The 27,131-nt window shown below is 42.8% G+C and overlaps 1 protein-coding gene across 1 annotated transcript; it reads left to right on the forward strand.

Annotated features, from left to right (window-relative positions):
• Positions 1-20: 20 nt before the first annotated feature.
• On the forward strand, positions 21-27,082 carry RDH8 (retinol dehydrogenase 8). Its single transcript, XM_074530108.1, has 6 exons — positions 21-296; positions 5,202-5,363; positions 9,865-10,044; positions 12,548-12,641; positions 21,902-22,086; positions 25,926-27,082. The coding sequence occupies exons 1-6, from the start codon at positions 191-193 to the stop codon at positions 26,204-26,206; spliced, it is 1,008 nt and encodes a 335-aa protein (XP_074386209.1). The 5' UTR covers positions 21-190; the 3' UTR covers positions 26,207-27,082.
• Positions 27,083-27,131: the final 49 nt, after the last annotated feature.

Genomic DNA, 27,131 nt, shown 5'->3' on the forward strand with positions numbered 1-27,131 from the left:
CCTTAGGGGGGGAGGTGACACCAATGCCACCCCCCCCGGTGACCCCGGTGCCACCACGTGCCCACTGATCCCGTTAAGGGGGAGGTGACACCAATGCCACCCCCCCCCGATGTCCCCCCCGGTGCCACCACGTGCCCGCTGATCCCGTTAAGAGCCTTTGCCCGGCACAGGGGTGGGGGGAGGTGACACCATGGCCACCCCCCCGTGTCGCACTGTCCTTGTCACCGGCTGCTCCTCGGGCATCGGCCTGGCCGTGGCCGTGCTGCTCGCCAGGGACCCCCAGAGGCGATACCTGGGTGAGGAAGGGTCCCCAAAATGTCCCCAAATGTCCCCAAGGGTCCCCAAGGTGGGACGGAGGGGAGGGACGGAAATACCGGCGGGGAGGGGAGGGGGGGGGGACAGCTCGGGATTGTCCCCAAGGGGATGGGGGACACCTCGGGAGGGTCAGGAGGGTCCCCAAATGTCCCCAGGTGGCCCCAAAAGTCCCCAAGGGTCCCCCAAGTGTTCCCAAGTGTCCCCAAGGGTCCCCAAATGTCCCCAAGTGTCCCCAGGTGTCCTCAAGGGTCCCCAGGTGTCCCCAAGGGTCCCCCAAGTGTCCCCAGGTGTCCTCAAGTGTCCCCAGGTGTCCCCAAGGTGGGAGAGGAAGAGGGGAAATAACAGGGGGGGACACCTCAGAAGGGTCCCCAAATGTCCCCAAGTGTCTCCAGGTGTCCCCAAATGTCCCCAAGGGTCCCCAAGGTGGGAGAGGAAGAGGGGAAATAACGGGAGGGGACGGGAGGGGACACCCCGGGAGGGTCCCCAAATGTCCCCAAGTGTCTCCAGGTGTCCCCAAATGTCCCCCAGTGTCCCCAAGGTGGGAGAGGAGGAAGGGAAATAACGGGAGGGGACGGGGGGGGGACACCCCGGGAGGGTCCCCAAATGTCCCCAAGGGTCCCCCAAGTGTCTCCAAGGGTCCCCCAAATGTCCCCAAGGGTCCCCAAATGTCCCCAAGGGTCCCCCAAGTGTCTCCAAGGGTCCCCAAATGTCCCCAAGTGTCCCCAAGGGTCCCCAAGTGTCCCCAAGTGTCTCCAGGTGTCCCCAAGGTGGGAGAGGAGGAAGGGAAATAATGGGAGGGGACGGGGGGGGACAGCTCGGGATTGTCCCCAAGGGGATGGGGGACACCTCGGGAGGGTCAGGAGGGTCCCCAAATGTCCCCAGGTGGCCCCAAAAGTCCCCAAGGGTCCCCCAAGTGTTCCCAAGTGTCCCCAAGGGTCCCCAAATGTCCCCAAGTGTCCCCAGGTGTCCTCAAGGGTCCCCAGGTGTCCCCAAGGGTCCCCCAAGTGTCCCCAGGTGTCCTCAAGTGTCCCCAGGTGTCCCCAAGGTGGGAGAGGAAGAGGGGAAATAACAGGGGGGGACACCTCAGAAGGGTCCCCAAATGTCCCCAAGTGTCTCCAGGTGTCCCCAAATGTCCCCAAGTGTCCCCAAGTGTCCCCCAAGTGTCCCCAAATGTCCCCAAGTGTCTCCAGGTGTCCCCAAATGTCCCCAGTGTCCCCAAGGTGGGAGAGGAAGAGGGGAAATAACGGGAGGGGACGGGAGGGGACACCCCGGGAGGGTCCCCAAATGTCCCCAAGTGTCTCCAGGTGTCCCCAAATGTCCCCCAGTGTCCCCAAGGTGGGAGAGGAGGAAGGGAAATAACGGGAGGGGACGGGGGGGGGGACACCCCGGGAGGGTCCCCAAATGTCCCCAAGGGTCCCCAAATGTCCCCAAGGGTCCCCCAAGTGTCCCCAAGGGTCCCCCAAGTGTCTCCAAGGGTCCCCAAATGTCCCCAAGTGTCCCCAAGGGTCCCCAAGTGTCCCCAAGTGTCTCCAGGTGTCCCCAAGGTGGGAGAGGAGGAAGGGAAATAATGGGAGGGGACGGGGGGGGACAGCTCGGGATTGTCCCCAAGGGGATGGGGGACACCTCGGGAGGGTCAGGAGGGTCCCCAAATGTCCCCAGGTGGCCCCAAAAGTCCCCAAGGGTCCCCCAAGTGTCCCCAAGGGTCCCCAAATGTCCCCAAGTGTCCCCAGGTGTCCTCAAGGGTCCCCAGGTGTCCCCAAGGGTCCCCCAAGTGTCCCCAGGTGTCCTCAAGTGTCCCCAGGTGTCCCCAAGGTGGGAGAGGAAGAGGGGAAATAACAGGGGGGGACACCTCAGAAGGGTCCCCAAATGTCCCCAAGTGTCCCCAAATGTCCCCAAGTGTCTCCAGGTGTCCCCAAATGTCCCCCAGTGTCCCCAAATGTCCCCAAGTGTCCCCCAAGTGTCCCCAAATGTCCCCAAGTGTCTCCAGGTGTCCCCAAATGTCCCCCAGTGTCCCCAAATGTCCCCAAGTGTCCCCCAAGTGTCCCCAAATGTCCCCAAGTGTCTCCAGGTGTCCCCAAATGTCCCCAAGTGTTCCCAAGTGTCCCCAAGGGTCCCCAAGGTTGGAGAGGAGGAAGGGAAATAACGGGAGGGGACTGGGAGGGGACACCCAGGGAGGGTCCCCAAGGTGGAATTTGGGGTCCCTGATGGGGTTTGGGGGGGTCTCTAATGCGATTTTTGGGGTTTTTGGGTTTTTTGGGGTCTCTAATGGGATTTTTGGGGTTTTTTGGGGGGGGGTTCTAATGGGATTTTTGGGTTTTTTTGGGGTTTTTTTGGGTTTTTTGGGGTTTTTGTGTCCCCACTCTTGGCCACCATGCAGGGCCTGTCCCGGGGATTTTTGGGGTTTTTTTGGGGGTTTTTTTTGGGTTTTTTTGGGGTTTTTTGGGGTTTTTATGTCCCCACTCTTGGCCACCATGCAGGATCTGTCCCGAGGATTTTTGGGGTTTTTTTTGGTTTTTTTTGGTTTTTTTTGGGTTTTTTTTGGGTTTTTGTGTCCCCACTCTTGGCCACCATGCAGGGCCTGTCCCGGGGATTTTTGGGGTTTTTTGGGGGGTTTTTTTGGTTTTTTTTGGGTTTTTTGGGGTTTTTATGTCCCCACTCTTGGCCACCATGCAGGACCTGTCCCGGGGATTTTTGGGTTTTTTTTGGGGTTTTTTTGGGGTTTTTTGGGGTTTTTGTGTCCCCACTCTTGGCCACCATGCAGGACCTGTCCCGAGGATTTTTGGGGTTTTGGGGTTTTTTTTGGGGTTTTTTTGGGGTTTTTTGGGGTTTTTATGTCCCCACTCTTGGCCACCATGAGGGACCTGTCCCGGGGAATTTTGGGGTTTTTTTTGGGGTTTTTTGGGTTTTTTTGGGGTTTTTTTTTGGGTTTTTTTGGGATTTTTGGTGTCTCAGTCCTGGCCACCATGCGGGAGCTGTCCCAGGGCTGTCTCTAATGGGATTTTTGGGATTTTTTGGGGATTTTTGGGCTGTTTCCAACGGGATTTTCAGGATTTTTTGGGGGGATTTTTGGGCCGTTTCTAACGGGATTTTTGGGATTTTTTTTCGATTTTTGGGCTGTTTCTAGTGGGATTTTTGGGGTGTTTCTAATGGGATTTTTGGAATTTTTTTGGGGGGATTTTTGGGGTGTTCCTAACCGGATTTTTGGGCTGTTTCTAACGGGATTTTTGGGGTGTTTCTAACGGGATTTTGGGATTCTTGTGGTGTTTCTAACGGGACTTTTGGGATTTTTTTTTTTATTTTTGGGCTGTTTCTAGTGGGATTTTTGGGATTTTTGGGGGGATTTTTGGGCTGTTTCTAATGGGATTTTGGGGGGGATTTTTGGGATTTTTGGGGGGATTTTTGGGCTGTTTCTAAAGGGATTTTTGGGATTTTTGGGCTGTTTCTATCGGGATTTTTTGGCTGTTTCTAACGGGATTTTCGGGATTTTTGGGCTGTTTCTAACGGGATTTTTGGGGATTTTTTGGGGGTATTTTTGGGCTGTTTCCAATGGGATTTTTGGGCTGTTTCGAACGGGATTTTTGGGATTTTGTTGGATTTTCGGTTCCAGTCGTGGCCACCATGTGAGACCTGTCCCAGGGCTGTTTCTAACGGGATTTTTGGGATTTTTGGGCTGTTTCTAACGGGATTTTCGGGGTTTTTGGGCTGTTTCTAATGGGATTTTTGGGGGGATTTTTGGGCTGTTTTGAACGGGATTTTTGGGGTGTTTCTAACGGGATTTTTGGGCTGTTTCTAACGGGATTTTGGGGATTTTTGGGCTGTTTCTAACGGCATTTTCGGGATTTTTGGGCTGTTTCTAACGGGATTTTTGGGCTGTTTCTATCGGGATTTTTGGGCTGTTTCTAACGGGATTTTTGGGATTTTTGGGCTGTTTCTAACGGGATTTTTGGGCTGTTTCTATCGGGATTTTTGGGCTGTTTCTAACGGGATTTTTGGGATTTTTGGGCTGTTTCTAACGGGATTTTTGGGCTGTTTCTATCGGGATTTTTGGGCTGTTTCTAACGGGATTTTTGGGATTTTTGGGCTGTTTCTAACGGGATTTTTGGGATTTTTTGGGGGGATTTTTGGGCTGTTTCTATCGGGATTTTTGGGCTGTTTCTAACGGGATTTTTGGTATGTTTTTGGCGGGTTTTTGGGCTGTTTCTAACGGGATTTTTGGGGGGGATTTTTGGGCTGTTTCTAACGGGATTTTTGGGCAGTTTCTAACGGGATTTTGGGGATTTTTTGGGGGGATTTTTGGGCTGTTTCTAACGGGATTTTTGGTATTTTTTTGGCGGGTTTTTGGGCTGTTTCTAACGGGATTTTTGGGATTTTTTGGGGGGATTTTTGGGCTGTTTCTAACGGGATTTTTGGTATGTTTTTGGCGGGTTTTTGGGCTGTTTCTAACGGGATTTTTGGTATTTTTTTGGCGGGTTTTTGGGCTGTTTCTAACGGGATTTTTGGGATTTTTTGGGGGGATTTTTGGGCTGTTTCTATCGGGATTTTTGGGCTGTTTCTAACGGGATTTTTGGTATGTTTTTGGCGGGTTTTTGGGCTGTTTCTAACGGGATTTTTGGTATTTTTTTGGCGGGTTTTTGGGCTGTTTCTAACGGGATTTTTGGGATTTTTTGGGGGGATTTTTGGGCTGTTTCTATCGGGAGTTTTGGGCTGTTTCTAACGGGATTTTGGGATTTTTTTGGGGTATTTTTGGGCTGTTTCCAATGGGATTTTTGGGCTGTTTCTATCGGGAGTTTTGGGCTGTTTCTAACGGGATTTTTGGTATGTTTTTGGCGGGTTTTTGGGCTGTTTCTAACGGGATTTTTGGGATATTTTTGGATTTTCGGTTCCAGTCGTGGCCACCATGCGGGACCTTTCCCGCCGGGGTCCCTTGGAGGCCGCGGCCGGGGCGGCGCTCGGGGACACCCTGAGGATTCTGCGCCTCGACGTCACCAGCGACAGCTCCGTGGCCGAGTGCCTGCAGCAAATCCCGGGCGGACGCGTGGACGTCGTGGGTGAGAAATCCCGGGATTTGGGGCATTTTATGGGCATTTTTCGGGGATTTTTTGGGGATTTTTTGGGCATTTTTGAGGATTTTTTGGGGGGTTTTTTGAGGATTTTTTGGGGATTTTTAGGGAATTTTTGGGGATTTTTTTTGGATTTTTTGGGATTTTTAGGGATTTTTATGGCATTTTTGGGGTATTTTTTAGGATTTTTTGGGGGGATTTTTTTGGGATTTTTTTGGGATTTTTAGGGGCATTTTTGAGGATTTTTGGGGGATTTTGGGGGGATTTTTTTGGGCATTTTTGAGGATTTTTTGGGGTTTTTTTTTGGGATTTTTTTTTTGGGATTTTTAGGGATTTTTTTGGGATTTTTTGGGGATTTTTTTGGATTTTTAGGGATTTTTATGGCATTTTTTTGGTATTTTTTAGGATTTTTTGGGGGGATTTTTTTGGGATTTTTTTGGGATTTTTAGGGGCATTTTTGAGGATTTTTGGGGGATTTTGGGGGGATTTTTTGGGGATTTTTGAGGATTTTTTGGGGGATTTTTGGGGCATTTTTGGGGGATTTTTGGGGGGATTTTTTTTGGGATTTTTGAGGATTTTTTGGGGATTTTTTTTGGATTTTTGGGGCATTTTGGGGGATTTTTGGGGGATTTTTTGGAGATTTTTTTTATTTTTGAGGATTTTTTGGGGGATTTTTTTGGGATTTTTTTTGGATTTTTAGGGATTTTTTTGGGGATTTTTTGGGGATTTTTTGGAGATTTTTTTTGGCATTTTTGAGGATTTTTTGGGGGCATTTTTTAGGGATTTTTTGGGGATTTTTGGGATTTTTTTTGGCGTTTTTGGGGGTTTTTTTAGGGATTTTTTAGGGATTTTTGGGGGGATTTTTTGGGTATTTTTGGGAATTTTTGGGAAAATTTTTTGGGATTTTTTTTTTATTTTTTTGGATTTTTTTGAGGATTTTTTGGGGGATTTTTTGGGGATTTTTTTTGGGATTTTTAGGGATTTTTTAGGGGATTTTGGGGGAATTTTTGGTGATTTTTTGGGATTTTTGGGGATTTTTGAAGATTTTTTGGGGGATTTTTTGAGGGATTTTTTGGGGATTTTTTTGGGATTTTTTTTGGGGATTTTTTGGGATTTTTAGGGATTTTTATGGCATTTTTTGGGTATTTTTTAGGATTTTTTTGGGGGGATTTTTTGGGGATTTTTTTGGGGATTTTTAGGGAATTTTTTGGGATTTTTTTTTTTTATTTTTAGGGATTTTTTTGGGATTTTTTGGGGATTTTTTTTTGGATTTTTAGGGATTTTTTGGGTATTTTTTTGGTATTTTTTAGGATTTTCGGGGGGATTTTTTGGGGGATTTTTGGGGGGATTTTTGGGGCATTTTTGAGGATTTTTTTGGGATTTTTTTTTATTTTTGAGGATTTTTTGGGAGATTTTTTGGGGATTTTTTGGGGGATTTTTAGGGAATTTTTTGGGGATTTTTTTTTTATTTTTTTGACATTTTTGGGATTTTTTGGGGGATTTTTTGGGGATTTTTTGGGATTTTTATGGCATTTTTTGGGCATTTTTGGGGGATTTTTTGGGGGATTTTTTTGGGATTTTTTGGGGGATTTTTTTGGGATTTTTTGGGCATTTTTGGGATTTTTTTGGGGATTTCTCTGGGATTTTTGGGGGCATTTTTGAGGATTTTTTTGGGATTTTTGGGGGATTTTTTGGGGATTTTTTTGGGATTTTTGATGATTTCTTGGGGCATTTTTTTGGGATTTTTTTGGGATTTTTTGGGTAATTTTTAGGATTTTTGAGGGATTTTTTTTTTGGATTTTTTGGGATTTTTATGGCATTTTTGGGTATTTGTTAGGATTTTTTGGGGGGATTTCTCTGGGATTTTTGGGGGATTTTTTGGGGACTTTTTGGGGCATTTTTGATGATTTTTGGGGGGTTTTTTAGGGATTTTTAAGGGATTTTTGGGGCATTTTTTGGGGATTTTTGGGAATTTTTGGGGAATTTTTTGGGGATTTTTTTTTTAATTTTTTTGACAATTTTGGGATTTTTTTGGGGATTTTTGGGGGAATTTTTTGGGATTTTTTGGCATTTTTTTGGGTTTCTTGGGGGGTTTTTTTGGGGGGATTTTTTTGGGATTTTTAGGGATTTTTTTAGGGGATTTTGGGGGAATTTTTGGGGCATTTTTCGGGGATTTTGGAGATTTTTTGGGGGATTTTTTTGGGATTTTTGGGGGATTTTTAGGGATTTTTTTGGGATTTTTTGGGATTTTTTTGGGATTTGTAGGGATTTTTGGGGATTTTTTTTGATTTTTAGGGATTTTTTGGGGCATTTTTGAGGATTTTTGGGGATTTTTTTTTATTTTTTGGGTATTTTTTGAGATTTTTTGGAGGGATTTCTCTGGGATTTTTTGGGGAATTTTTGGGGGATTTTTGGGAATTTTTAGGGATTTTGGGGGGCTTTTTTTTGGAATTTTGGGGTTTTTTTGGGGGATTTCTCTGGGATTTTTGGGGGGATTTTTTTGGATTTTTAGGTATTTTTTGGGGCATTTTGGGGGATTTTCTGGGCATTTTGGGGGGATTTTTTGGGGGATTTTTTGGTATTTTAGGTGATTTTAAGGCATTGTTGGGGAGATATTTTTAGGGGATTTTTTGGGGGGATTTTGGGAGGTTTTGGGGTGGTTTGGGGCCATTTTGGGGGACTTCGGGTGCCTTCGGAGGGATTTGGTTCTGATGGGTGAATTTTGGGGGGGATTTTGGGATTTTTTGGGCTGGATTTAATGGGATTTAATGGGATTTAATGGGATTTTATGGGATTTTATGGAATTTTATGGGATTTTTTTTGCATTTGTGTATCTCAGAGCCCCAGGGGCCGATTTTGGGGGGGATTTTGGGATTTTTTGGGGTCCCCCTGACCCCCCAACATTGAACAACTCAGGGCTGTGGATTTTGGGAATTTTGGGCTGGATTTAATGGGATTTAATGGGATTTTATGGGATTTAATGGGATTTTTATGGGATTTTTTTACATTTGTGCATCTCAGAGCCCCAGGGGCCGATTTTGGGGGGGATTTCGGGGTTTTTGGGGTCCCCCTGACCCCTCCCGACCCCTCCCCATTGAACAACTCAGGGCTGCTGATTTTGGGATTTTTTGGGCTGGATTTAATGGGATTTAATGGGATTTAATGGGATTTAATGGGATTTTATGGGATTTTTTTACATTTGTGTATCTCAGAGCCCCAGGGGCCGATTTTGGGGGGGATTTCGGGGTTTTTGGGGTCCCCCTGACCCCACATTGAACAACTCAGGGCTGCTGATTTTGGGGTGGTTTCCTGCAAATTTTATGGGATTTATTGGGATTTAATGGGATTTTTATGGGATTTTTTGCATTTGTGCATCTCGGAGCACCAGGGGCCGATTTTGGGGGGGATTTCGGGAATTTTCGGGGTCCCCCTGACCCAATATTGAACAACATGCGCTGATGGATTTGGGGCGGATTTTTGGGTGGATTTTTTTGGATTTTGTCCAAATTTTCTGGGATTTTTTTGCATTTGTGCATCTCAGAGCCCCAGGGGCCGATTTTGGGGGGGATTTTGGGATTTTTCGGGGTCCCCCTGACCCCTCCCGACCCCTCCCCATTGAACAACTCAGGGCTGCTGATTTTGGGAATTTTGGGCTGGATTTAATGGGATTTTATGGGATTTAATGGGATTTAATGGGATTTTTATGGGATTTTTTTGCATTTGTGCATCTCGGAGCCCCAGGGGCCGATTTTGGGGGGGATTTCGGGGTTTTTGGGGTCCCCCTGACCTCTCCCGACCCCTCCCCATTGAACAACTCAGGGCTGTGGATTTTGGGATTTTTGGGCTGGATTTAATGGGATTTAATGGGATTTTATGGGATTTTCTGGGATTTGTGCATCTCAGAGCCCCAGGGGCCGATTTTGGGGGGGATTTCGGGGTTTTTGGGGTTCTCCTGACCCCCAACATTGAACAACTCAGGGCTGTGGATTTGGGGATTTTTTGGGCTGGATTTAATGGGATTTAATGGGATTTAATGGGATTTAATGGGATTTTTATGGGATTTTTTTGCATTTGTGCATCTCAGAGCCCCAGGGGCCGATTTTGGGGGGGATTTCGGGGTTTTTGGGGTCCCCCTGACCCCACATTGAACAACTCAGGGCTGCTGATTTTGGGGTGGTTTCCTGCAAATTTTATGGGATTTATTGGGATTTAATGGGATTTTTATGGGATTTTTTGCATTTGTGCATCTCAGAGCCCCAGGGGCCGATTTTGGGGGGGATTTCGGGATTTTTCGGGGTCCCCCTGACCCAATATTGAACAACATGCGCTGATGGATTTGGGGCGGATTTTTGGGTGGATTTTTCTGGGATTTTGTCCAAATTTTCTGGGATTTTTTTGCATTTGTGTATCTCAGAGCCCCAGGGGCCGATTTTGGGGGGGATTTCGGGGTTTTTTGGGGTGCCCCTGACCCCTCCCGACCCCTCCGCAGTGAACAACGCCGGCGTGGGGCTGGTGGGGCCGCTGGAGGGCGCCTCGGGCCCGCAGGTCCAGCGCGTTTTCGACACCAACGTTTTCGGGGTGCTGCGCCTGCTCCAGGCCCTGCTCCCCCAAATGAAGCGGCGCCGCAGCGGCCACATCGTGGTGGTCAGCAGCGTCATGGGGCTGCAGGGTGAGACCCCCATAAAAAAAATAAAACCCCAAAAAAAAACCCCCCAAAATTCGGGTTCGGTGCCCCAAAAAAACCGGGACCCCAAAAAACCCCGTGAGACCCCAAAATTCGGCTTCGGAACCCCAAAATTCGGCTTTGGGACACCTAAATTCAGATTCGGGACCCCAAAATTCGGGTTTGGCACCCCAAAAAAAACCCCCTGGGACCCCAAATTCCTCCTCGGGACCCCAAAATTCGGGTTCGGCGCCCCAAAAAAACCCCCTGGGACCCCAAATTCCTCCTCGGGACCCCAAAATTCGGGTTCGGCGCCCCAAAAAAACCCCGGGACCGCTCCGAAAAAAACGGGACCCCAAAAATTCTCTGGGACCCAAAAATTCGGCTTTGGGACCCCAAACAATCCCCCGGGACCCCTCCAAAGAAACGGGACCCCAAAAAATCCCCTGGGACCCCAAAAACCCCCCTGGGACCCCAAAATTCGGGTTCGGCGCCCCAAAAAACCCCGGGACCCCTCCAAAAAAACGGGACCCCAAAAAACCCCGTGGGACCCCAAAATTCGGCTTTGGGACCCCAAAATTCGGCTTTGGGACACCAAAATTCGGCTTTGGGATACCTAAATTCAGATTCGGGACCCCAAAAAACCCCCCTGGGACCCCAAAATTCGGGTTCTGCACCCCAAAAATCCCTCGGGACCACTCTGAAAAAAGGGACCCCAAAATTCGGCTTTGGGACCCCAAAAAATCCCCCGGGACCACTCCAAAAATTCTCTGGGACCCCAAAATTCGGCTTTGGGACCCCAAAAAGCCTCTGGGACCCCTCCAAAAAAACGGGACCCCAAAAAACCCCGTGAGACCCCAAAATTCGGGTTCGGCGCCCCAAAAATCCTCCGGGACTGCTCCGAATAAACGGGACCCCAAAAAGCCCGTGAGACCCCAAAATTCGGCTTCGGAACCCCAAATTCCTCCTCGGGACCCCAAAATTCGGCTTTGGGACCCCAAAATTCGGGTTCGGTGCCCCAAAAATCCTCCGGGACCACTCCAAAAAAAACGGGACCCCAAAAATCCCCAGGGACCCCAAAATTCGGCTTTGGGGATCCCAAAAAATCCCCCGGGACCCCTCCAAAAAAACGGGACCCCAAAAAACCCCCTGGGACCCCAAAAAATCCCCAGGGACCCCCAAAATTCGGCTTTGGGACACCTAAATTCAGATTCGGGACCCCAAAATTCGGCTTTGGCACCCCCAAAAAACCCCCCCGGGACCCCAAAATTCGGGTTCAGCACCCCAAAAATCCTCCGGGACCCCCCTTCCCCCCCAAAAAAAAGGGACCCCAAAAAACCCCCAGGCCCCAAAATTCGAGTTTGGCACCCCAAAAAGAGAGACCCCAAATTTTGGGGGGATGGAGGAATTGAGACCCCAAATTTTGAGGAAATTGAGACCCCAACCCCCAAATTTTGAGGAAATTGAGACCCCAAATTTTGAGGAAATTGAGACCCCAACCCCCAAATTTTGAGGAAATTGAGACCCCAAATTTTGAGGAAATTGAGACCCCAAACCCCAAATTTTGGGGAAATTGAGACCCCAAATTTTGAGAAAATTCAGACCCCAAACCCCAAATTTTGGGCAGATCAAGGCCCCAACCCCCAAATTTTGAGGAAATTGAGACCCCAACCCCCAAATTTTGAAGGAATTGAGACCCCAAATTTTGAGGAAATTGAGACCCCAAACCCCCAAATTTTGAAGGAATTGAGACCCCAAATTTTGAGGAAATTGAGACCCCAAATTTTGAATGAATTGAGACCCAAACCCCGAATTTTGGGAAAATTGAGACCCCAACAAACCCCAAATTTTGGGGAAATTGAGACCCCAAATTTTGAAGGAATTGAGACCCCAACAAACCCCAAATTTTGAGGAAATTGAGACCCCAAATTTTGAAGGAATTGAGACCCCAAACCCCAAATTTTGAGGAAATTGAGACCCCAACCCCAAATTTTGGGGAAATTGAGACCCAAACCCCAAATTTTGAGGAAATTGAGACCCCAAATTTTGAATGAATTGAGACCCAAACCCCGAATTTTGGGAAAATTGAGACCCCAACAAACCCCAAATTTTGGGGAAATTGAAACCCCAAATTTTGAGGAAATTGAGACCCCAAATTTTGAATGACTTGAGACCCAAACCCCGAATTTTGGGAAAATTGAGACCCCAAATTTTGAAGGAATTGAGACCCCAAACCCCAAATTTTGAGGAAATTGAGACCCCAACCCCAAATTTTGGGGGATGGAGACCCCAAATTTTGAGGAAATTGAGACCCCAAACCCAAATTTTGAGGAGATTGAGACCCCAAACCCCAAATTTCGAAGGAATTGAGACCCCAAACCCCAAATTTTGAGGAAATTGAGACCCCAACCCCCAAATTTTGGGCAGATCAAGGCCCCAGACCCCAAATTTTGGGGGGATGGAGGTCCCAGACCCCTCTGGGACCCCCCAAATTTTCGGGGTCCCCCAGGGGTTGTGTTCAACGACGTCTACGCGGCCTCCAAGTTCGCCGTGGAGGGGTTGTGTGAGAGCCTGGCGGTGCAGCTGCTGCAGTTCAACGTCTTGTGAGTGCCAAAAACACCCCAAAACCACCCCAAAATCACCCCAAAATTATCCCCAAATCATCCAGAAATTGCCCCAAAATCACCCTGGAAATTGCCCCAAAATCACCCCAAAATTATCCCCAAATCACCCCAAAATCATCCAGAAATTATCCCAAAATCATCCTCAAATTATCCCCAAAATTATCCTCAAATTATCCCAAAATCACCCCAAAATTATCCCCAAAATCAGCCCAAAATTATCCCCAAAATCACCCCAAAATCATCCTCAAATTATCCTCAAATTATCCCAAAATCACCCCAAAATCATCCTCAAATTATCCTTAAATTATCCCCAAAATCACCCCAAAATTATCCCAAAATCATCCTCAAATTATCCTTAAATTATCCCAAAATTACCCCGAAAATCACCCCAAAATCATCCTCAAATTATCCTTAAATTATCCCAAAATCACCCCAAAATTATCTCCAAAATCAGCCCAAAATTATCCCAAAATCACCCCAAAATTATCCCAAAATCACCCCAAAATTATCCCAAAATCATCCTCAAATTAGCCCCAAAATTATCCTCAAATTATCCTTAAATTATCCCAAAATTATCCCCAAAATCACCCCAAAATTATCCTCAAATTATCCTTAAATTATCCCGAAATCATCCTCAAATTATCCCTAAATTATCCCAAAATTACCCCGAAAATCACCCCAAAATCATCCTCAAATTATCCTTAAATTATCCCAAAATCACCCCAAAATTATCCCCAAAATCAGCCCAAAATTATCCCCAAAATCACCCCAAAATTATCCCCAAAATCACCCCAAAATCATCCTCAAATTATCCTCAAATTATCACAAAATCACCCCAAAATTATCCCAAAATTATCCTCAAATTATCCTTAAATTATCCCAAAATTATCCCCAAAATCACCCCAAAATCATCCTCAAATTATCCTTAAATTATCCCCAAATCACCCCCAAATTATCCCCAAATCACCCCAAAATTATCCTCAAATTATCCCCAAATTATCCTCAAATTATCCCAAAATTATCCCCAAAATCACCCCAAAATTATCCTCAAATTATCCTTAAATTATCCCAAAATTATCCCCAAAATCACCCCAAAATTATCCTCAAATTATCCTTAAATTATCCCAAAATTATCCCAAAATTATCCCCAAAATCACCCCAAAATTATCCTCAAATTATCCCCAAAATCACCCCAAAATTATCCCAAAATCATCCTCAAATTATCCTTAAATTATCCCAAAATCATCCTCAAATTATCCTCAAATTATCCCAAAATTATCCCAAAATCACCCCAAAATCACCCCAAAATTATCCCCAAATCATCCTCAAATTATCCCAAAATTATCCCAAAATCACCCCAAAATCATCCTCAAATTATCCTTAAATTATCCCCAAAATCACCCCAAAATTATCCCAAAATCATCCTCAAATTATCCTTAAATTATCCCAAAATTACCCCGAAAATCACCCCAAAATCATCCTCAAATTATCCTTAAATTATCCCAAAATCACCCCCAAAATTATCTCCAAAATCAGCCCAAAATTATCCCAAAATCACCCCAAAATTATCCCAAAATCACCCCAAAATTATCCCAAAATCATCCTCAAATTAGCCCCAAAATTATCCTCAAATTATCCTTAAATTATCCCAAAATTATCCCCAAAATCACCCCAAAATTATCCTCAAATTATCCTTAAATTATCCCGAAATCATCCTCAAATTATCCCTAAATTATCCCAAAATTACCCCGAAAATCACCCCAAAATCATCCTCAAATTATCCTTAAATTATCCCAAAATCACCCCAAAATTATCCCCAAAATCAGCCCAAAATTATCCCCAAAATCATCCCAAAATTATCCCCAAAATCACCCCAAAATCATCCTCAAATTATCCTCAAATTATCCCAAAATCACCCCAAAATTATCACCAAAATTACCCTCAAATTATCCTTAAATTATCCCAAAATTATCCCCAAAATCACCCCAAAATCATCCTCAAATTATCCTTAAATTATCCCCAAAATCACCCCAAAATCACCCCCAAATTATCCCCAAATCACCCCAAAATTATCCTCAAATTATCCCCAAATTATCCTCAAATTATCCCAAAATTATCCCCAAAATCACCCCAAAATCATCCTCAAATTATCCCAAAATTATCCCCAAAATCACCCCAAAATCATCCTCAAATTATCCTTAAATTATCCCCAAAATCACCCCAAAATTATCCCAAAATCATCCTCAAATTATCCTTAAATTATCCCAAAATTATCCCGAAAATCACCCCAAAATTATCCTCAAATTATCCCCAAAATCACCCCAAAATTATCCTTAAATTATCCCCAAAATCACCCCAAAATTATCCCAAAATCATCCTCAAATTATCCTTAAATTATCCCAAAATTATCCCAAAATTATCCCAAAATCATCCTCAAATTATCCCCAAATTATCCTCAAATTATCCCAAAATTATCCCCAAAATCACCCCAAAATTATCCTCAAATTATCCTCAAATAATCCCAAAATCACCCCAAAATTATCCCAAAATCATCCTCAAATTATCCTTAAATTATCCCAAAATTACCCCGAAAATCACCCCAAAATCATCCTCAAATTATCCTTAAATTATCCCGAAATCATCCTCAAATTATCCCCAAAATTATCCCAAAATCATCCTTAAATTATCCCAAAATCACCCTGGAAATTGCCCTAAAATTATCCCAAAATCACCCCAAAATTATCCTCAAATTATCCCCAAAAAAAACCCCAAAATCATCCTCAAATTACCCCAAAATTATCCCAAAAATCACCCTGGAAATTGCCCTAAAATTATCCCAAAATCACCCCCAAATTATCCCAAAATCACCCCAAAATTATCCCCAAATCATCCTCAAATTATCCTTAAATTATCCCAAAATCACCCCAAAATTATCCCAAAATTATCCCCAAATTATCCTCAAATTATCCCAAAATTATCCCCAAAATCACCCCAAAATCATCCTCAAATTATCCTTAAATTATCCCAAAATCACCCCAAAATTATCCCCAAAATCAGCCCAAAATTATCCCAAAATTATCCTTAAATTATCCTCAAATTATCCCAAAATTATCCCCAAAATCACCCCAAAATTATCCCAAAATCACCCCAAAATTATCCTCAAATTATCCCCAAAATCACCCCAAAATCATCCTCAAATTATCCTCAAATTATCCCAAAATCACCCCAAAATTATCCCAAAATTATCCTCAAATTATCCCTAAATTATCCCAAAATTATCCCCAAAATCACCCCAAAATCATCCTCAAATTATCCTTAAATTATCCCAAAATCACCCCAAAATTATCTCCAAAATCAGCCCAAAATTATCCCAAAATCACCCCAAAATTATCCCAAAATCACCCCAAAATTATCCCAAAATCATCCTCAAAATTAGCCCCAAAATTATCCTCAAATTATCCTTAAATTATCCCAAAATTATCCCCAAAATCACCCCAAAATTATCCTCAAATTATCCTTAAATTATCCCGAAATCATCCTCAAAATTATCCCTAAATTATCCCAAAATTACCCCGAAAATCACCCTCCAAAATCATCCTCAAATTATCCTTAAATTATCCCAAAATCACCCCAAAATTATCCCCAAAATCAGCCCAGAATTATCCCCAAAATCACCCCAAAATTATCCCCAAAATCACCCCAAGAATCATCCTCAAATTATCCTCAAATTATCCCAAAATCACCCCAAAATTATCCCAAAATTATCCTCAAATTATCCTTAAATTATCCCAAAATTATCCCCAAAATCACCCCAAAATCATCCTCAAATTATCCTCAAATAATCCAAAATCACCCCAAAATATCCCCAAATCACCCCAAATATCATCCCCAAATCACCCCCAAAATTATCCTCAAATTATCCCCAAATTATTATCCCAAAATTATCCCCAAAATCACCCCAAAATCATCCTCAAATTATCCCAAAATTATCCCAAAATCATCCTCAAATTATCCTTAAATTATCCCAAAATTATCCCCAAAATCACCCCCAAAATTATCCTCAAATTATCCTTAAATTATCCCAAAATTATCCCAAAATTATCCCCAAAATCACCCCAAAATTATCCTTCAAATTATCCCCAAAATCACCCCAAAATTATCCCAAAATCATCCTCAAATTATCCTTAAATTATCCCAAAATTATCCCGAAAATCACCCCAAAATCATCCTCAAATTATCCCCAAAAAAACCCCAAAATCATCCTCAAATTACCCCAAAATTATCCCAAAAATCACCCTGGAAATTGCCTAAAATTATCCCAAAATCACCCCCAAATTATCCCAAAATCACCCCAAAATTATCCCCAAATCATCCTCAAATTATCCTTAAATTATCCCAAAATCACCCCAAAATTATCCCCAAATCATCCTCAAATTATCCTCAAATTATCCTCAAATTATCCTTAAATTATCCAAAATCACCCTCAAATTATTCTTAAATTATCCCCAAATAATCCCAAAATCACCCCAAAATCATCCTCAAATTATCCTTAAAATTATCCCCAAAATCACCCCCAAAATCATCCTCAAATTATCCTTAAATTATCCCGAAATCACCCCAAAATTATCCCCAAAAATCATCCTCAAATTATCCTCAAATTATCCCAAAATCACCCTGGAAATTGCCCTAAAATTATCCCAAAATCACCCCAAAATTATCCCAAAATCATCCTTAAATTATCCTCAAATTATCCCCAAATTATCCACAAATTATCCAAAATCACCCCAAAATTATCCCCAAAATCACCCAAAATTATCCCCAAAATCATCCCCAAATTATCCCAAAATCACCCCAAAATTATCCCCAAAATCAGCCCAAAATTATCCCAAAATCATCCTCAAATTATCCCAAAATCACCCCAAAATTATCCCCAAAATTATCCCAAAATCATCCTCAAATTATCCTTAAATTATCCCGAAATCACCCCAAAATTATCCCAAAAAATCACCCTGGAAATTGCCCTAAAATTATCCCAAAATCACCCCCAAATTATCCCAAAATCACCCCAAAATCACCCCCAAATTATCCCCAAAATTATCCCAAAATCATCCTCAAATTATCCTTAAATTATCCCAAAATCACCCCAAAATTATCCCCAAATCACCCCAAAATTATCCCAAAATCACCCCAAAATTATCCCAAAATCATCCTCAAAATTATCCCCAAAATCACCCCAAAATCATCCTCAAATTACCCCAAAATTATCCTCAAATCATCCCAAAATTATCCCAAAAAATCCCCATAAAAACCCGCCCTAAAAATCCTCTAAAAGCCCAAAATAGCCCTAAAAAATCACCTAAAAATCCCCAATAATTGCCATAAAATCCCCCAAAAATCCCCCCATAAAAACCCCCCCAAAATCACCATAAAACCCCCGAAAAATCCCCGAAAAATCTCTATAAAAACCCCCCAAAAAACCCAAAAAAATCCCCTAAAAATCCAAAAACCCCTCCCAATTTTTTTTTATTTAAATCCACCAAAAAATCCAGAAAAAAATCCCCAAAAAAATTCCAAAATTGCTCCAGTGCTCACCTACTCCCCCTGCTGGCAGCAAAGGTGAAGAACACCTGGCCTGAAATGCCCCCAAAAAAACCCCAAAAAAATCCAAAAAAATCCCCTAAAAATCCCAAAACCCCTCCCCAATTTTTTTTTTATTTAAATCGTCCAAAAAATCCAGAAAAAAATCCCAAAAAAATTCCAAAATTGCTCCCAGTGCTCACCTACTCCCCCTGCTGGCAGCAAAGGTGAAGAACACCTGGCCTGAAATACCCCAAAAATCACAATAAAAACCCCAAAAAATCCCTAAAAAAACCCAAAAAATCCCCTAAAAAACCCAAAAAATCCCCTAAAAATCCCAAAACCCCTCCCCAAATTTTTTTTTTATTTAAATAGTCCAAAAAATCCAGAAAAAAATCCCAAAAAAATTCCAAAATTGCTCCCAGTGCTCACCTACTCCCCCTGCTGGCAGCAAAGGTGAAGAACACCTGGCCTGAAATACCCCAAAAATCACCGTAAAAAACCCCTAAAAACCCCCCAAAAATCCCAAAAAAATCCCCTAAAAACCCCCCAAAAAAATCCCCTAAAAAATCCCAAAACCCCTCCCCAATTTTTTTAAATTTAAATCCACCAAAAAATCCAGAAAAAAATAAAAAAAAAAATCCCAAAATTCCTCGCAGTGCTCACCTACTCCCCCTGCTGGCAGCAAAGGTGAAGAACACCTGGCCTGAAATGCCCCAAAAATCACCATAAAAACCCCAAAAAATCCCTAAAAAAAACCCAAAAAAATCCCCTAAAAAACCCAAAAAAATCCCCTAAAAATCCAAAAAACCCCCTCCCCAAAATTTTTTTTAGAAATCCACTAAAAATTCAGAAAAAAAATCCCAAAATTGCTCCCAGTGCTCACTTACTCCCCCTGCTGGCAGCAAAGGTGAAGAACACCTGGCCTGAAATACCCCAAAAATCACCATAAAAATCCCAAAAAAATCCCCAAAAAATCCCCTAAAAATCCAAACCCCCCCCCAAATTTTTTTTTTATTTAAATCGTCCAAAAAATCCAGAAAAAAATACCAAAAAAATTCCAAAATTCCTCCCAGTGCTCACCTACTCCCCCTGCTGGCAGCAAAGGTGAAGAACACCTGGCCTGAAATGCCCCAAAAATCACCGTAAAAACCCCTAAAAAAACCCAAAAAAATCCCCTAAAAATCCCAAAAAAATCCCCTTAAAATCCCAAAACCCCTCCCCAAATTTTTTTTTAATTTAAATCCACTAAAAAATCCAGAAAAAAATCCCAAAAAATCCCAAAATTGCTCCCAGTGCTCACCTACTCCCCCTGCTGGCAGCAAAAGGTGAAGAAACACCTGGCCTGAAATGCCCCAAAAAAATCCCCAAAAACCCCCCTAAAAATTCCAAAAAATCCCTAAAAATCCCAAAACCCCTCCCCAAATTTTTTTTTTTATTTAAATCCACTAAAAAATCCAGAAAAAAATCCCAAAAAATCCCAAAATTCCTCCCAGTGCTTTCCTACTCCCCCTGCTGGCAGCAAAGGTGAAGAACACCTGGCCTGAAATGACCCAAAAATCACCATAAAAACCCCCAAAAAAAATACCCCGTAAAAAATCCCCAAAAAATCCCCAAAAAAAATCCCCTAAAATCCAAAAAAAATCTCCTAAAAATCCAAAAACCCCTCCCCAAAAGTTTTTTTAGAAATCCACTAAAATTCAAAAAAAAATTTCCCAAAATTCCTCCCAGTGCTCACCTACTTCCCCCTGCTGGCAGCAAAGGTGAAGAACACCTGGCCTGAAATACCAAAAAAAAATCCCCAAAAAACCCCAAAAAACCCCCCTAAAAATTCCAAAAAAATCCCTAAAAATCCCAAAACCCCTCCCAAATTTTTTTTTTATTTAAATCCACTAAAAAAATCCAGAAAAAAAATCCCAAAAATCCCAAAATTCCTCCCAGTGCTTTCCTACTCCCCCTGCTGCAGCAAAGGTGAAGAACACCTGGCCTGAAATGACCCCCAAAAATCACCATAAAAACCCCCAAAAAAATCCCCTAAAAATCCCCAAAAAATCCCCAAAAAAATCCCCCTAAAAATCCAAAAAAATCCCCTAAAAAATCCAAAAACCCCTCCCCAAAAGTTTTTTTAGAAATCCACTAAAAATTCAGAAAAAAATTCCAAAATTGCTCCCAGTGCTCACTTACTCCCCCTGCTGGCAGCAAAGGTGAAGAACACCTGGCCTGAAATGCCCCAAAAATCACCATAAAAACCCCAAAAAATCCCTAAAAAAACCCAAAAAAATCCCCTAAAAAAACCCAAAAAAATCCCCTAAAAATCCAAAAACCCCTCCCCAAAATTTTTTTTAGAAATCCACTAAAAATTCAGAAAAAAATCCCAAAATTGCTCCCAGTGCTCACCTACTTCCCCTGCTGGCAGCAAAGGTGAAGAACACCTGGCCTGAAATGCCCCAAAAATCACCGTAAAAACCCCAAAAAATCCCTAAAAAAACCCAAAAAAATCCCCCTAAAAATCCCAAAAAATCCCCTTAAAATCCCAAAACCCCTCCCCAATTTTTTTTTTATTTAAATCGTCCAAAAAATCCAGAAAAAAATCCCAAAAAAATTCCAAAATTGCTCCCAGTGCTCACCTACTCCCCCCTGCTGGCAGCAAAGGTGAAGAACACCTGGCCTGAAATGCCCCAAAAATCACCGTAAAAACCCCTAAAAACCCCCAAAAATCCCAAAAAAATCCCCTAAAAACCCCCAAAAAAATCCCCTAAAAATCCCAAAACCCCCTCCCCCAATTTTTTTTAAATTTAAATCCACCAAAAAATCCAGAAAAAAATAAAAAAAAAATCCCAAAATTCCTCGCAGTGCTCACCTACTCCCCCCTGCTGGCAGCAAAGGTGAAGAACACCTGGCCTGAAATGCCCCAAAAATCACCATAAAAAACCCCAAAAAATCCCTAAAAAAACCCAAAAAAAATCCCCTAAAAAACCCAAAAAAAAAATCCCCTAAAAAATCCAAAAATCCTCCCCAAAAGTTTTTTTTAGAAATCCACTAAAAATTAAAAAAAAAATCCCAAAATTCCTCCCAGTGCTCACTTACTCCCCCTGCTGGCAGCAAAGGTGAAGAACACCTGGCCTGAAATGCCCCAAAAAAAATCCCCCAAAAAACCCCCAAAAAACCCCCTAAAAATTCCAAAAAAATCCCTAAAAATCCCAAAACCCCTCCCCCAAATTTTTTTCTTTATCTTAAATCCCACTAAAAAATCCAGAAAAAAAATCCAAAAAAATCCCAAAATTCCCTCCCAGTGCTTTCCTACTCCCCCTGCTGGCAGCAAAGGTGAAGAACAACCTGGCCTGAAATGACCCAAAAATCACCATAAAAACCCCAAAAAAATCCCCTAAAAATCCCCAAAAAATCCCCAAAAAAATCCCCTAAAAATCCAAAAAAATCCCCTAAAAATCCAAAAACCCCCTCCCCAAAAGTTTTTTTAGAAATCCACTAAAAATTCAGAAAAAAATTCCAAAATTGCTCCCAGTGCTCACCTACTTCCCCTGCTGGCAGCAAAGGTGAAGAACACCTGGCCCTGAAATGCCCCCAAAAATCACCGTAAAAACCCCTAAAAACCCCCAAAAAATCCCAAAAAAACCTAAAAAAAACCCCCCAAAAATCCCCAGCGTGTCCCTGGTGGAGCCGGGCCCTGTGAAACACGGAATTCGAGCGCAAGGTTCTGCAGGAGGTGGAAAAAATCCGAATTTCCTGGCACGGATGCTGAGACGCTGCGTTATTTCCGCGAGGTTTATCTGCCTGCCAGCAGGATGTGTTCAAAACCTTCGGCCAGAGCCCCGAGGAGGTGGCGCAGGTGAGAATTCGAGGGAAAATTTGGGTTTTTTTTGGGATTTTTTTGGGATTTTTTTTGGGGTTTTTTTTGAAGTTTTTTTGGGGATTTTTAGGGGATATTTTGGGATTTTTTGGGGGTTTTTGGGGGTTTTTTTGGGGTTTTTTTTTGGGTTTTTTTGGGGGTTTTTTTTGGGGGTTTTTTGGGGGGTTTTTTTGGTTTTTTTAGGGATTTTTACGGTGATTTTTGGGGCATTTCCCACCAGGTGTTCTGCACCTTTCCTGCCACCAGGGGGGCGTAAGTGAGCAGGTGGAGGAATTTTGGGATTTCTTTTTCGGATTTTTTTGTGGGGTTTTTTTTAATTTATTTTTTGGGGGATTTTAGGGATTTTTTTTAGGATTTTTTGGTGGATTTTTGGGGTTTCATGGTGATTTTTGGGGCAGTTTTGGGCCATTATCTGCCCACGAGCTGGGATGTGTTCGCCACCTTTGGCCAGAGCCCTGAGGAGGTGGCGCAGGTGAGAATTCGGGGAAAATTTGGGTTTTTTTGGGATTTTTTTGGGGGGTTTTTTTTGAAGTTTTTTTTGGGATTTTTAAGGATTTTTTGGGGTTTTTTTTGGGGTTTTTTGGGGGGTTTTTTTTAAGTTTTCTTGGGGATTTTTAGGGGATTTTTTGGGGTTTTTTTTGGGGTTTTTTTGGGGTTTTTTAGGGATTTTTTACGGTGATTTTTGGGGCATTCCCGCCAGGTGTTCTGCACCTGTTCCTGCCACCAGGGGCGTAAGTGAGCAGGTGGAGGAATTTTGGGATTTCTTTTTCGGATTTTTTTGCGGTTTTTTTTTCTTAATTTATTTTTTTGGGGGATTTTAGGGATTTTTTTTTAGGATTTTTTGGTGGATTTTTGGGGTAGTTTTGGGCCATTATCTGCCCGCCAGCCGGGACGTGTTCGCCACCTTCGGCCAGAGCCCCGAGGAGGTGGCGCAGGTGAGAATTGGGGGAAAATTTGGATTTTTTGGGGATTTTTAGGGGATTTTTTTTGGGTTTTTTTGGGGATTTTTTGGGATTTTTTTTTGGGTTTTTTTGGTTTTTTTAGGGTTTTTTACGGTGATTTTTGGGGCATTTCCACCAGGTGTTCTTCACCTTTCCCGCCAGCAGGGGCGTAAGTGAGCAGGTGGAGGAATTTTGGGGATTTCTTTTTCGGATTTTTTTTTGTGTTTTTTTTTTAAATTTATTTTTTGGGGGATTTTAGGGAATTTTTTTTAGGATTTTTTGGTGGATTTTTGGGGTTTCATGGTGATTTTTGGGGCAGTTTTGGGCCATTATCTGCCCACGAGCTGGGATGTGTTCGCCAGCTTTGGCCAGAGCCCTGAGGAGGTGGCACAGGTGAGAATTCGGGGAAAATTGGGTTTTTTTGGGATTTTTTTTGGGGTTTTTTTTTTTGAAGTTTTTTTTTGGGTTTTTTGGGGTTTTTTTTGAATTTTTTTGGGGGGATTTTTAGGGGATTTTTTGGGGTTTTTTTGGTTTTTTTAGGGATTTTTTACGGTGATTTTTGGGGCATTTCCCACCAGGTGTTCTGCTCCTTTCCTGCCACCAGGGGGGCGTAAGTGAGCAGGTGGAGGAATTTTGGGATTTCTTTTTCGGATTTTTTTGTGTTTTTTTTTTTAAATTTATTTTTTGGGGGATTTTAGGGATTTTTTTTAGGATTTTTTGGTGGATTTTTGGGGTTTCATGGTGATTTTTGGGGCAGTTTTGGGCCATTATCTGCCCTCAAGCCGGGACGTGTTCGCCACCTTTGGCCAGAGCCCCGAGGAGGTGGCGCAGGTGAGAATTCGGGGGAAAATTTGGGGTTTTTTTGGGATTTTTTTGGGGGTTTTTTTTGAAGTTTTCTTGGGGATTTTTAGGGGATTTTTTGGGAATTTTTTTGGGGGTTTTTTTGGGTTTTTTTTGGGTTTTTTTGAAGTTTTTTTGGGGATTTTTAGGGGATTTTTTTGGGGTTTTTTTGGGTTTTTTTAGGGATTTTTTACGGTGATTTTTGGGGCATTTCCCGCCAGGTGTTCTTCACCTTTCTCGCCACCAGGGGGGCGTAAGTGAGCAGGTGGAGGAATTTTGGGATTTCTTTTTCGGATTTTTTGTGGATTTTTAAATTTATTTTTTGGGGGATTTTAGGGGATTTTTTTTAGGATTTTTTGGTGGATTTTTGGGGTTTCATGGTGATTTTTGGGGCAGAGTTTTTGGGCCATTATCTGCCCGCCAGCTGGGACGTGTTCGCCACCTTTGGCCAGAGCCCTGAGGAGGTGGTGCAGGTGAGAATTCGGGGAAAATTTGGGTTTTTTGGGATTTTTTTGGGGTTTTTTTTGTTTTTTTTTTGTTTTTTTAGGGTTTTTTTACGGTGATTTTTGAGGATTTTTTTTGGCATTTTTTGGGGGATTTTTCTGGGGTTTTTTTGGGGGGATTTTTCTGGGATTTTTTTGGGCTGTTTTGGCGATTTTTTCGGGCATTTTTGGGGGATTTTTAGGAATTCGGGGAAAATTTGGGGGGTTTTTTTCAGGATTTTTTTGGCGATTTTTTCACGATTTTTTCACAATTTTTTCACGATTTTTGTGATTTTTTTCGCAATTTTTTGGCGATGTTTTTAGCGATACTTGGCAAATTTTCTGCGATTTTTTTGGCGATTTTTTTCACAATTTCTTTTGCTATTTTTTGGCATTTTGTTTTGCGATTTTTTGGGTGATTTTTGGCAATATTTTTACGATTTTCCTGCTAATTTTTTTTTACGTTTTTGATTTTTTTTTTTGCCATTTTTTATTGCAAATTTTTTTTGCTGATTTTTTTCCCTGATTTTTCCTTGGGTTTTTTTGCCTTTTTTTTTTTTTTGCCTTTTTTATTTTGCGATTTTGTGATTTTTTTTTTTGCCTTTTTTTTCTTTTTTTTTGCGATTTTTTGGGCGATTTTTTCACGATGTCTTCCGCCGGTTTCCCGCCATTTTCCCCACCGATTTTCACCATTTTTTTTTTCCCCTTTTCCGCCATTTTCCCGCCATTTTCCCACCGATTTTCACCATTTTTTTTCCCCTTTTCCGCCATTTTCCCGCCATTTTCCCACCGATTTTCATCATTTTTTCCCCTTTTCCGCTATTTTTTCCGCTATTTTCCCCGCCATTTTCCCACCGATTTTCACCATTTTTTTCCCCTTTTTCCACCATTTTTCCGCCATTTTCCGCCAATTTTCACCATTTTTTTCCCCTTTCCCGCCATTTTCCCACCGATTTTCACCATTTTTTTTTCCCCTTTTCCGCCATTTTCCCGCCATTTTCCCACCGATTTTCACCATTTTTTTTCCCCTTTTCCGCCATTTTCCCGCCATTTTCCCACCGATTTTCATCATTTTTTTCCCCCTTTTCCGCTATTTTTTCCGCTATTTTCCCCGCCATTTTCCCACCGATTTTCACCATTTTTTTCCCCTTTTCCACCATTTTTCCGCCATTTCCCGCCAATTTTCACCATTTTTTTTCCCCTTTTTCCTCCATTTTCCCACCCGATTTTCACCATTTGTTTTCCCCTTTTCCGCCATTTTCCCGCCATTTTCCCACCGATTTTCACCATTTTTTTTCCCCTTTTCCGCCATTTTTCCGCCATTTTCCACCGATTTTCACCATTTTTTTTTTTCCCCTTTTCCGCCATTTTCCCGCCATTTTTCCGCCATTTTCCCACCGATTTTCACCATTTTTTTTTTCCCCTTTTCCGCCATTTTCCTCCGCCATTTTTCCGCCATTTTCCCACCGATTTTCACCATTTTTTTCCCCTTTTCCGCCATTTTTCGCCATTTTCCCACCGATTTTCACCATTTTTTTTTCCCTTCCTCCCCCAGGCCATCGTGTCGGTGATCGGAGCCCCCCCGGCCCCCATTCCGGACCCCCCACCAACCCCCTGTACTCGCCCCTGCTCGCCCTGCGCTTCGCCGACCCCAGCGGGGACCTGGGCGTCCGAACCTTCCAGCGCCTCCTCTTCGACCTCGGGGCCCCTCTTCCACCTGAGCCTGGCGCTGCTGCGCTGCCTCAGCTGCCGCTGCTTGCCGCCGCCGCGTCACCCCCCGTTGAGGGCACCCCGAATCGGGGTGTGGGGGCGAAATTCGGGCGAAAATCGGGGTGAAAATCGGGTGAAATTCGGGTGAAAATTGGGCGAAAATTGGGTGAAAATTGGGCGAAAATTGGGTGAAAATTGTGTGAAAATTGGGTGAAAATCGGGTGAAAATTGGGCGAAAATTGGCTGAAATTTGGGTAAAAATTGTGTGAAAATTGGGTGAAATTCGGGCGAAATTTGGGTGAAAATCGGGGTGAAATTTGGGTGAAAATTGGGTGAAAATTAGGTGAAAATTGTGTGAAAATTGGGTGAAATTCAGGTGAAATTTGGGCAAAAATCGGGTGAAATTTGGGCGAAAACCGGGCAAAATCCGGGTGAAATTTGGGTGAAATTTGGGTGAAAATCGGCGTGAAATTGGGTGAAAATCGGGTGAAAATTGGGTGAAAATTGGGTGAAAATTAGGTGAAAATTGGCTGAAATTTGGGTAAAAATTGTGTGAAAATTGGGTGAAATTCGGGCGAAATTTGGGGTGAAAATCGGGTGAAAATCGGGGTGAAATTCGGGTGAAAATTGGGTGAAATTTGGGTGAAAACCGGGCAAAATTCAGGTGAAATTTGGGTGAAAATCGGGTGAAATTTGGGTGAAAATCGGGTGAAAATCGGGTGAAATTCGGGTGAAAATTGGGTGAAAATTAGGTGAAATTTGGGTGAAAAATTGGGTGAAAATCGGGTGAAATTTGGGTGAAAATCAAGTGAAATTTGGGTAAAAAATTGGCTGAAATTTGGGTGAAATTCGGGCGAAATTTGGGTGAAATTTGGGTGAAAACCGGGCAAAATTCAGGTGAAATTTGGGTGAAAATCGGGTGAAATGTGGGTGAAATTTGGGCAAAAATTGGGTGAAATTTGGGTGAAAATCGGGTGAAAAATTGGGTGAAAATTAGGTGAAAATTGGTGAAAATTGGCTGAAATTTGGCGTGAAATTCGGGCGAAATTTG

Source organism: Zonotrichia albicollis, chromosome 32, assembly GCF_047830755.1.
Source record: "Zonotrichia albicollis isolate bZonAlb1 chromosome 32, bZonAlb1.hap1, whole genome shotgun sequence".
NCBI lineage: Eukaryota > Metazoa > Chordata > Aves > Passeriformes > Passerellidae > Zonotrichia > Zonotrichia albicollis.

Coding starts and splice junctions, on each gene's coding strand:
- RDH8 (XM_074530108.1), top strand. CDS start 191: ATGGCCACCCCCCCGTGTCGCACTGTCCTTGTCACCGGCTGCTCCTCG. Junction 297..5,201: donor CCCCCAGAGGCGATACCTGG/GTGAGGAAGGGT, acceptor TTTCGGTTCCAG/TCGTGGCCACCATGCGGGAC. Junction 12,642..21,901: donor CTGCTGCAGTTCAACGTCTT/GTGAGTGCCAAA, acceptor AAAAATCCCCAG/CGTGTCCCTGGTGGAGCCGG.